The following is an 11,477-nucleotide window of genomic DNA, read 5'->3' on the forward strand; positions in this document are numbered from 1 at the left end:
AGCTTAATGTCACCCTTCTTGCTAACCCATTCTACCTTTCCCAGCCTAACTGCAGACCATCTTCCCAAGATGCTTTTAGTAAAACAGCAGTTTGGTGGCCTAGCCTAGGTGCTGGTAACCTTGCAGGATTTCTTTTGTTTGTGGACTGACATAGTGACAGGCTCATAACAGGTTACTAAGAGGCATCTGCTTACTCTTGCCTTAGCTGCTTAGTCCCTGTCCTGATCTGGTGGCCTCTCCCCTCTGAAGAAGGCTGGAGAGAGGGAGCATGTTACAGGGCAAATAAATGACTCAGACTAATGAGTAAGGTAATTGCTGTTCACTGTTAGATGAGGCTAAAGTGGGTCAGGTTTGTTTGTGAAACTCCATGGAGGCACCATCTGTTCTCTGTGCTCCCTCTCAGGGGTTGGAGAGAGGATTTGGGTGAAACTGCTTCCCTGGGAGCCTGCAGGGCAGCACAGAGGATGCCCCGGTCATTAGGCAGTGGCACGGGTCTCTAGGGATGACCCTGTGTGACTGCAGGCAAGTGCCTGCAGCCCTGATCCTCGAAGTGGATTCTTAATTGATTTCACTGGGAGAGGGGACCCTAAAGCCTTTGTCTCTCTGCTACAACTGCCCGTCTATAAGATGGGGCTGGACAGGACACTCTGAGGTCATTAGACCTCCCTTAGCCCGAAGGCAGGATTGGATTTTCCCAAACGATGTCTGACAGGTGCCTGTCTCACCTGTCACAAGCCCTTGGAGAGAAACCTGGCACCAACGGTAGTTTGTGTCCTCTCTTCATCCTCCCATGCCTGCAAGCCCATTGGGATGGGGACTGTCTCCTTCAGTGATGACATGTCTGTGTGGTACCTGGTTTTAGCCCTTTCCCCTGCCCTGGAGCCCGCTGTGTCTAACAAGCTCTCTCTTCTCTCAGAGCACAGCATGTGAGCAGAAGGGGAAGCCTGGAGTGGGATCCCTGCCTACCCACGCCTGGACTCGACATCGCTGGGACCACATCTTGCATTAAGAGGAAGAGGAAAAGAGGGTCCATTCCCCACTGCTAAAAATGGGAGAGAGCATCTGTCCAGCAGACCAGGAAGGGAAACTCCAGACCTTGCCTGGGGGGCATCCCTGGGAGCGCCGCAGCCGGAGTGACCCAGCGCTCTGTCCGTAAGGGGTGTGGGGCAGCATGGCTCAGAGAGCCTGGGGCAGCATGCTCTTCCACAACCGCAAGACCCAGCTCCTGCTGGTCAACTCCCTGACGTTCGGCCTGGAGGTCTGCCTGGCTGCAGGGATAACCTACGTGCCTCCACTGCTGCTGGAAGTGGGTGTGGAGGAGAAGTTCATGACCATGGTTTTGGGTAGGCAGTTTTTCTCTCATATTTAAGGTGCTTGTTTCCTCTTGCAGTCTGGAGGGCAGGGGCAAGTAAGGGCGTTGAGGCTCGTCTCTGAAGGGTGGTTGCAGGGCTAGTGTTATATCAGCCTTGTGTTTGGAGGAGAGGGCTGTGACCCAGTGAAGCTTACTGAGTTCCTGAAACATCCCATGCTTTTGTTACAGTGCACACAGACCAGTGTCCTCCAGACCTGTCCCCCTAACACCACCTGTTTCTCTTTTCCAGGGATAGGACCTGTCCTCGGCTTGGTTTTTGTCCCGCTGATCGGATCCGCCAGCGACCACTGGCACAGCAGCTATGGCCGAAGGCGACCTTTCATCTGGATGCTGTGCCTGGGAGTCCTGCTGAGCCTCTTCGTCATCCCGCATGCCAGCAGCCTGGCCAGCCTGTTTGCCCTCAACACTCGTCCGCTGGAGATTGCCTTCCTCATCCTGGGCATCGGCTTACTGGACTTCTGCGGCCAGGTCTGCTTCACTCCGCTGGAGGCTCTGCTCTCGGACCTCTTCCAGGAGCCAGACAACTGCCGCCAGGCCTTCTCCATGTATGCCTTCATGATCAGCTTGGGGGGCTGCATTGGCTACCTGCTTCCAGCCATTGACTGGGGCGGCAGCTTTCTGGCCCCATACCTGGGAGGGCAGGAGACGTGCCTCTTCAGCCTCCTTGCCGTCATTTTCCTTGGCTGTGTGCTGGCCACGCTCTTTGTCACAGAGGAGGCAGCCGCTCAGGCAGATGTTCTGGATGGCCCAGAGCTGAAGGACGCTCCCCCTAAGCCTTCACCTCCTGCCTGCTGCTTTTGCCAGCTTTCCAGGAGCTCATGTCTCCTGCAGGCCAGGCACATGATGCAGGCCCTGAGGAACCTCTGCACACTGGTGCCACGGCTTCACAGCCTCTACTGCCGCATCCCCAAGGTCATCCGGCGCCTGTTCGTGGCCGAGCTCTGCAGCTGGATGGCACTCATGACTTTCATGCTGTTCTACACAGACTTTGTTGGGGAAGGACTGTACCACGGTGTCCCCAGAGCCAAGCCAGGCACGGATGCCAGACGTCACTACGATGAAGGTGAGAAGTGAACCAGCTGCTCTGAGGCTGCAGCACCTGTTCCCTGGGACAGGAGCATTTAGTGGGAGCTAGGAATGGGCTCAGCTCTGCTAGTAATGTGAAAAAACGTTACAGGCAACTAGACTTTCTGCAGGTGGGTCAGGAAAAAACGTTCCTCCGTGACCCCCAGAGCACTGCACAGTGGACCAAATAGGGAAACGCCTCTTTCTCCTCAGAGCTACCAAGCACAGAACTAGATCTGTCAGCGCAGCCCTGGCCTGGGGCTGAATTGTTATGTGGCGGAACGGTCTGGCAGGTTGCATGCTGAACAGGACGTATCCAGCTCTGTCTGCAAGCTGTGGTTGCTGCTCCCAGGTCCTTTCACTGCTCTTCCCTCCTCCTTAAACGAGGAGTGATGGTGCTCCCATCTCTTGGAGAGCAGCGGTTGGAAACCCAGGACATGCTCAGCAACAGTGAGGTGGGCTTTGCTGCATCCTCCTTTCGTGCTACTGTGAGATTCCCACCTCACATCTGTATCTGGGGAGCCCTCGAGCAGCTTTCTCAGTTCTCGCCCCTCTCTTCAGTGCTTCCTGATAGTGCTCACCACTGCAATCAGTAGCTGCCACGTCCACATCATGGGCTACTGCCTGTTACCTGCTTACTGTTGTTGCCTGCTGTGTTGTGCCAGAGCCTTGACTCGCTGCCCAGCCCTCCATTTCCTACCCCTGATCTATGTCTTTTATTCTTGGAGGCACCTCCAGCTGTATATCTTGCCCTCTGAGTTTTCCGCTCGCTGCCTCCGTGAGCTCTGCAACACACTGCCTCTTTGTGCTGTGGCTGTTTAACTTAGAGGGAGCTTAATTATTATTTAACACTTACACTGTATATCTTGCAGCAGCTCAGGACTCCATTGTGCTAGCTGTCATAGAAACATGTGTTGACTAATGATCCTTGTGCCAAAGAGTTAATGGTTTTAATTCCCTGAAATCTGATAGATCTTTGCAAAGGGTAAGGTCCGGATTGCTACCGGATACTGCAGCCGATCAGCGGCTGTTGTGTACTTTACCTTGGCTTAAGCACAATTCCTTGTTCCCTTTGTTCTGCTGCTGGTTTTGGCATCAGATACCAGCAGATCCTGGTTCATGAGCAGGTGACAGATCCTGGATCGGGCGTAGGAAGGTGCGAACAACGACTTCCAAAGACAAGAATGGCGTTTGGATTCCTATCTCCCATTCCCCCTGTGGTTAGACTCGGGTGCCCAGGAGCACGTGTAGGAAATACTCGCTGCTGCTGGAGGGTGGGAGCTGCAGTCTGGCTGGTGCAACCCTGGGGTATGTGAGGTGATGCTGCTCTGCTTCAGCCATGTGGTAGTCAGGGCTGTTGGTGGCTGTGCCACGCTCTGCATGGACTGTACTGAGTTGGGCACCGAAGGAGAGGGAAGGAGGCCCAAAGGTGTTTGGCTGTGTAAAGCCTGGGTGCAGTCAGGGCAGTGTCTGTCACCACCTCTGCTTACCTGCAGGTGTGCGGATGGGCAGTTTGGGCCTCTTCCTGCAATGCGTCACGTCCATCTTCTTTTCGACAATCATGGACCGGATGGTGAAGCAGTTTGGGACGCGAGCCATCTACCTGGCCAGCGTGGTGTTCTTCCCCGTGGCTGCCTTCGTCATGTGCCTTTCCCAAAGCGTCATCGTTGTTACCATCTCAGCTGCTCTGACGGGCTTCACCTTCTCTGCACTCCAGATCCTGCCATACACACTGGCATCACTGTACCACCACGACAAACAGGTAGGGATCTGCCCCAGAGGGTGGGGTGCCAGGCAGCTGTGAGGACAGCTTGGCCAGCCTCATTTGCCACTTGTAGCTGGTACAGTCAGTTCAGCCCATGTCAAAAAACCACATGCGTGTGTGCAAAGGTTTTCCACGTGTGCCTCTTGTCCCCAGGCCGTGAATTCTCTGAAGATTTATCTGAAATGGAGGAGACGAGAGCTTGGCATCTCCTTCCTTAGGCATACCCTGCTCACAGCAAGCATGATGTAATTTTAAAAAGTGGCAAGTGGGTAAGATGGGAGAAATCAGCTAGGATTGGTGTGTCAAAAGGGATGTCCTGTGTTCCTCTGGGTTCTGTATAAATTTAGGGAAGCTGGTGCAGGTTAGTTATGCCTGTGTGCATTCTGCAGCCCGGTCACGTCTGCAGCACTGCCAGCCTGAGGTACTAAAACCTAAAAACTCAAGAATTGTCAGCCCTTAGAGGTCCTGCTTTCCAATTTTTGTCCATAGCATGAAGATCACTAAAACGAAAACTGAGATTCTTCCTATTCCCCTAGCTCCAAGAAAAATAAACGTTGTGAAACTCTTGACACCCAACACAAAAGCTAGTAATCCTGTCCCACAGATGTTATCCTTGTGGAGAAGTCCTAGGAGGTTCCCGAGTTGCACACTGGATTAATAGGAGTTTCTCTTGTGCTGCAAATGCAAAATTAATTTGTGGTTTGAGAGCAGCTCTTTCATCCCAGAGGCAGGCGGTTCACTGTGCAGTGAAATAAGTAGGAGTTTTCACCACAGGCATCCAGATGTTCACATTGAACAAATATTCCTAACCAACCCATCCCAATTTGCACCAGGCACCCTGTGAAAACAGGGGTACGAGGGAGCGTTCTGCTTTGCAAGAACTTCAGTTTGGCTGGGATCTCCCATGGACATAGTATCAGCAGAATGAAAACCAAACTCTGCAGGCTGGGAATGTGAAGGCCACATGCCCAACTGTTTGCCAAAGGCTTGATGGGGAAACACTCTTAGTACAATGAGGTTTGGGGTATAGCTGGGTTTGGTCTCTCTGTTGCCCTGACTTGAAAGTTCCTCCTTCCTTTACCAACTACTTCGCAGCAGGCTGCAGGGAGACCCCACAAGAAGCAGTCCCTAAAATGCCTTTTGCAGAAAGTTCTCCATCTTCCCCATTTCTGTTCTCTTCTTTTTTCCTACTGTTGAAATCTGTCATCATTTTTGTTTGCCCTCCCTTGTTCCTGCTTCCTCTCTTCCCTCTCCTTTTTAACTTTTTTTTAAACACTCCTCCTGAAGCGAATCAGCAGAAGGGGCATCCAGAGTGGCTGTTGCTTCCACCCTGTGCAGGATCGTTGGCGAAAGCCTGCAAGGCCACCTCAGCTGGAGCTCCTTGCTTTGCGCAGCCTCTGTAAGTCGCTCTCTTCTCCTGCATGCCCTCTCATCTTCGCATGGCTACTAAACCTTGCCTAGAACAGGAGGAAAAGATCTGCATGTTCTAACAGTGCCTGAAAGCTTGGTAGAGGTGAGACGCATGGTGGGCATTCACATCTTGTGCAGGAGATTAGGGAGAGCGAGGCTCCTCATTCCCACCACTCCCCATCAGCTATAGAGGGAGATGACGCTGTTGATCGAGGCACCAGTGGCTCCTCTGGTTGTATCTTGTGTTACAAGGGGTGATTTTAAAGCATAAGTTCTCACTAAGCTTGTTCCTGTGAGTAGGCATTTAAGTAATTTTCTGTGGATTTAAATTAGTTCTCCACACTAGGTATTCAAACACCCCTGCCAGAACTCGTGTATCTGAAGTCCTAGCCTGGATCAGTATAGAAACCAAGAAAATATGGCATGGGCCTTCAGGGGAGCTGAGCAGGCTTCTGAGAACATCAGCATCTAATATGAAGGGCTGGAACTGTGGGGGACATCCCGGTTTGGTTCACACAATGCCCTTTCTCTGCTGGGTTTTTAGTTGCTTTGAAGTCTGATGGCAGTAGGAGGCACGTGGGAGGATTTTTAAGCTCCACATAAGATAAGTGACGGTCCTGGATTGATGCATTTAAGCGTAAATTCATGAGCCTAGGCAGAATCGAGGAGTTGGAGGGTACAGTGAGCAGCTGAGCAGAGCCCAGGTAAAGCTTTTGGAAGATGATTGCTGTTTAGTGAAGTTCTCATCTGGTTTCTCTTCTCTGATTGAATCTGAAACTGTTTGTGCTACAGATCTGCAGCCATGGCCTGGGGCAGCACGAACAGAGACTGGCTGGTGCTGACATACGCTAGGGCAGGGCTGGGTGTAGCTGGGTGGATGCCAAGGCTGCTGAAAGCTTTGGGATGGCCAGCACCAGAGCTGGAGTGCCCACAGTTCTGCACCAGCGTTCCCTCCTGTTGGTGTGTGTCCCCGTCCCTCCTGCAAAAGGAAGGATAGTTCAGGCAAGCCCCTCTGCGCCCTGCAGCTGGATACAGTGCTCTCTGCTTTCAAACAGGTGCTGGTTTTTCCTTCTTATTTTCTTTGTTTGCTCAATCTCACCATGTGGATAGTGGATTAACGTGTCCTTCGTTATCTGCTCTGCCCCATGCACACCAGTGGTTGTGCATAATTGCAAATGCCCTGGAGTTTTAAAGCTGGAGCTCTGCAGCATTTTCACCATCTGCACATGACTGCCCATTATTTGTTGGTGTTACGTGGAGAGCTTTTTGATCCAAATACTCTGTGAGTATCCTGCTCGAGTGAGCCATGCCCCAGAGATCTCACAGCGTGAGCAGAGTGAGGCAAAAAGGGTGAGAAGAAAAAGGTTTCTCACCCTTCTGCCCCCCTTTTCTAGCCTGAGTGAGGAGACTCAGGTCAGGCAGATGAAGAAACTCAGTTGAGGTCATGCATGCACGGTCTGTTGCAGAGCTGAGAAAAGAGCTCTTTCCTGAGTTCCCAGCACTGTGCCATCTCAGCTGGTGTCACTTCTAAGCATCCCAGATACTAAGAAGTGGCCCATACACCCAGGGCTCTGTCTGCCCTTTGGGCTCCTCTGCAGGAAGGTTTTGGGTTCCCAGTCAGGCACTTTATAAACACGTCTGTTTGCACTGGGGTGGACTGTCGGGCTTTGGGATATGCCCAAAGTGGGCTCTGGTCATTCACTCCTGTCCTGCAAGTGTGCATCAGCTGATTTCAGGATGGAGCGAGCTGTAGTTGGTGCCTACATTCCCTTGGCACCCAGTGAGGAGGGGACAACCCACGGCTCAGCGCAGAATGTCCCCGGGCAGAGCCTGGGCTGGCTTTGGGCTGCAGCAGTCTGCTGAGCCCCAGAGCTTCAACAGAACAAAGGCACCACTTGGCCAGATTCCCCTGGTGAGTCAGGGCTGCTTTGAATCCCATGCCAGTTGGGAAAAGCCAGGCTGGCTCCTGGAGGCCATCTCACGTGGACCAGGCTCACTGCAGGCACTCCCCACCTCTAACAGCCTGACCCCACGCACACAAAGCACAGAGTGGTTTTGCTCTCTTGCACAAACCCCCTCTGCCCCCCACCTTCTTTGCTGGGCTCCACCCTACCCGTTCATCCCTCATGTGCCCTCCTTCCTTCCCCCAGGTATTTTTGCATAAATATAAGAGCAAAGCGGAGGAAGACGCAGCTCGATTGGACAAGAAATCAGCCTTCTCTAAAGGCCTCCTTTCCAGCCAGAAGCTGCCTTACCAGAATGGACATGCTGGGAGCCTCTTCTCTTCCTCCTCTCCTTCCTCCTCTCCTCCAGCAGCCAGCTCGGCTCTCTGCGTCAGCTCCTCCTGCGACGTCTCGCTCATGATGATGGTGGGAGAACCGGACTCGGTGGCTCCTGGCCGCGGGATCTGCCTGGACCTGGCTATTTTGGACAGTGCTTTCCTCCTCTCTCAGGTTGTCCCCTCGCTCTTCATGGGGTCCATCGTCCAGTTTACGCAGTCAGTGACTGCCTACATGGTGTCAGCCGCCGGCTTTGGCCTGGTAGCCATTTACTTTGCAACCAAAGTTGTCTTTGATAAGAGTGACATGGCGAAGTATTCGGTGTGATGTGGAAGGCCCAAGGGCAGCCCACGGGTGGCAGAACAAGAGGTGTGTGTGTTCACACGGCCACTTGTGGGAAGCCTCGTGTGGCACCTGCTCTCCCCATGCTGTTGCTGCAGCCCTGCGGGGTGGTTCTGGGGCTGGGGGCAGGAGAGGTGCAGCAGGGCTTATCTCAGGTGTAAATATGAGGCGTCGGGGCATTGTGCTTCGGGCCATCAGTGCTTTCCAAAGGTGCCTTTATCAAAAGAAAGCACTGCACAGCCAGCACCAAAGGGGGTTATCCAGGGGAGAGAAAGGAGATGGACTGTTCCTTTAATAACGGGTCACGTTTCTGTGTAATTCTACCTAAACTGAGCAGGAGGGGCAGTGGTATGGGGGGGGAGGAAGAAACCGTTGGCTCTCCTGTTTTCCTGTTACAGTTTTATCTTTCCCTGCTTGTTGTAGTTTTACTCAACTTCTTGAGCAATACTTCTGCAAATGGGACACTGGGAGGAGATTTCCCTGGGGAAAAAAAAAAAGACAGGTGGCTAAGGTTTGGCCATGGAGTAAAGGGGGTGCATATGTGTGCACGCACACTTCCGTCCTTCCCCACCTCAGTTCTGACTGGGAGAAACTGTCTAGGAGAAAATTTACTATGTCTGGTTTTGGAAAAACAAGTAACGTTTCATTAGGACCAATTCCAAAAGGTGACTTATCTTATACCTATGTACCAAGTTGCATCAGATGGAAAGGACTTCTTAACTTTTTTTTTTTTAAATGATTGGTTTTAGCTTTCCTCACACGGTTCTCTGTAACTCCGACCTCTTGCTCCTCAGCGCTCAGGACTGCTGCCTGCTCTCTCCCAGCAGATCCAGACTCTTGTGCCTTTTCCACACCTGGCCCCTAAAAGATGCTGCAATATCGCAAGGGAAGTCTGTTCTCAGAGGGTTTTGAGTCCTGTGACAATGAAATAGAACAGGGAGAGCTCTCCTGCAAGGCTTTGTAAAATTTATTTTATTTCCAGACAGGAGTCAAAATTCTTTCTGAGGCACAGCATAAACACAGGTACCTGTTACACTAAGGCAAAATGCCTCTTGCTGCCGTAGCCCTGGGACCAAATGCTCTGGGGTTGTTCAGGTTGTTTAGCTCCCAGGTGTGAGTTGTCTTCCTCTGGCAGAAGAGTGGCTGCAGCTGTGTGTCCTGGCCAGTCCTGTTCCCCATACTGGGGACCAGCTGGAATAATTCTGCTGGTGGCAGATTTCTACCACTCGAAGACCTCACGTACACCAAGTAGGAGGCAAGGTCTGGCCCACAGTCAGCACTTAGACTTTGAAATGGTACAAACTCTGCCTGCAATGTGTAGAGGAAAGCAAGAACGGGGCGTTTGGAGGCTGTGAGGATGCAGGGGAGGTTCAACAGTCCTTAACTTCGGCTGGTCTAAACAAAGTGTTCGTGACTAATTTTCTGCGGAGGTGTGTGGGCAGTGAGATCCACTGCTGAGGTTCTGCTGAAGGGCAAAGTGTTGCTATTTTTGCAAGGTCTTGTCAGACTATTCCTTGGCGTGGAGGCAAGGTTACTCCCCTGCTGTCTGCAGATGGGTCCTGAGGGGGCTTCTCCTCAGCTTTTTAAACATTTCTTTCCCGTAAAGAGTGACTGTTTTTGTTTCATTTCGTCTCAAATTATATGCCTACCAGCCTCCCTTTCCCACAACAAGGTTTGTATGCTGAAATGCAGCTGTTTGGGGATGGATTTGGCAGCTGCTTAACCACCTACAGGAACAGTTTTTTTGTCTATACTTCCTACCCTGGTCTCTGTCCACTTCAGGCTTCAGGAGGAAGTCTTTGAGGCAAAATGTTATTGCCAAAGGTGGGGTGTTTCTTCGATGAATGCTCAAAGTGATCAGTCACCTCTGACCCAAGATTTCCTTTATTTTTATTTTTTCTTATGTAAAATGTGGGGAACCTTCACACATGGAGGCTGCTACGATGCTAAGTGCTTTTGATAACTGTGCCATTTGTTTAAGTGCCTAAAGAGTACCTCCACACCAAACTTCGGGTGTATGAGTTTGATGATAAAGGCGAGGGAGCAGGAAGAAGAGGGGGCTCAGGGGAAACTGAGGTTTGTAGCAATGGGAGGGGCTGGTACAAGATACTGGCTGGAGCTGGGCTGGCTCTGCCCTGGCAGCGGGTGGGAGCGTGGCCCTCGTTGTGGCCTTGCCCTGTCCATAAAGCACTTCATAACCCTTCATCCTTGCAACCCCTTGCCAGCATGATCCCAGCCGCCTCACCAGAGCTGGCTGTGGAGTCTGAGCTCGGGGCTTGAGCTGGGCTGTCCCCAGCTGCCTTAGAATGAATCGTAGAATGGTTGGGGTTGGAAGGGACCTTAAAGATTCCAACCCCCCTTCCCCAAACCCATGTGGGATGTTGCTTTTGCTGTCACTGCAATGGCCCTGTGCATGTGCTCTGTTATTACCCAAAGCCTTTCTTCCTAGTCCAGGCTGTCGCTGGGACTGACAGGAGAGGCCTTTTCCAGAGCATCTGTTGAGAAACTCCTTTCTTTGTAAGAGTGTCCTTTCTGCCTAACCCGTGCTTCTGCTAAGAGCAGCTTCTCTGTGTTGGGATCACAGATAGACCAACAAGGGGCACGGGCATGTTCTGGTGAAGGTAAGCACATCCCTTACACGCTGTTACTGATACAACCTGTGTGAACACAGAAACCTCTCTAGGGTGTGATCACACCGTGCAGCCATCGGTACAAGTGCTTCGGCGGCAGCTACCGTGAGCTTTTCTGTTGCAGGGAGTAGGTGCACTTCTGCTTTCTTCTCGCGGGTGAATCACGCTGTGCCCCTCCTTTCCTTTTGTGAGACCGGGTTTTGAGATTTGAGGTGGGGAAAAGGGAGAATGTCTTTTTAGTGTGAGACTCTTGTGAATCTCTGGGTTAGGGAAGGATGGATGGATGCTGGTTTTTCTGTTGAGATCATCTGCTGTCTGCGAGATGTCCGTGTTTTATTTATTCAGTAGAGTAAATATTTTGTATACGATGTAAGAGGAAGGCTGTTATAAATTTTTATGAAAAGGAGGAAATAAAAGGTGTTTAAATGGGGACAACGGTGTGTGTGGCTGAAGGAACGGAGCGCGCCCTGCCGCGGGGTGCGCCGGCGGCCGCCAGGTGGCGCCACCACCGCGGCGGTGAGGGGCGGGGCCGGGGGCCTGTCGTACAGCTCCGCCCCGCCGCGGTCCGGGGGCACCGGGCACCGCGCTGCGATGTGCTGGGGGGGCACCGGGCA

At 52.2% G+C, this 11,477-nt stretch overlaps 1 protein-coding gene across 1 annotated transcript; it reads left to right on the top strand.

The window, feature by feature from the left end:
* Positions 1 to 1,171: 1,171 nt before the first annotated feature.
* SLC45A3 (solute carrier family 45 member 3) lies at positions 1,172 to 8,218 on the top strand. The gene is made up of 4 exons (XM_068419453.1): positions 1,172 to 1,343; positions 1,602 to 2,435; positions 3,934 to 4,199; positions 7,763 to 8,218. Exons 1-4 carry the CDS (start codon positions 1,172 to 1,174, stop codon positions 8,216 to 8,218), a joined length of 1,728 nt encoding a protein of 575 aa, XP_068275554.1.
* The last annotated feature ends 3,259 nt before the right edge of the window (positions 8,219 to 11,477 follow it).

This window comes from Nyctibius grandis, chromosome 27, assembly GCF_013368605.1.
Source record: "Nyctibius grandis isolate bNycGra1 chromosome 27, bNycGra1.pri, whole genome shotgun sequence".
Classification (NCBI taxonomy): Eukaryota; Metazoa; Chordata; class Aves; order Nyctibiiformes; family Nyctibiidae; genus Nyctibius; species Nyctibius grandis.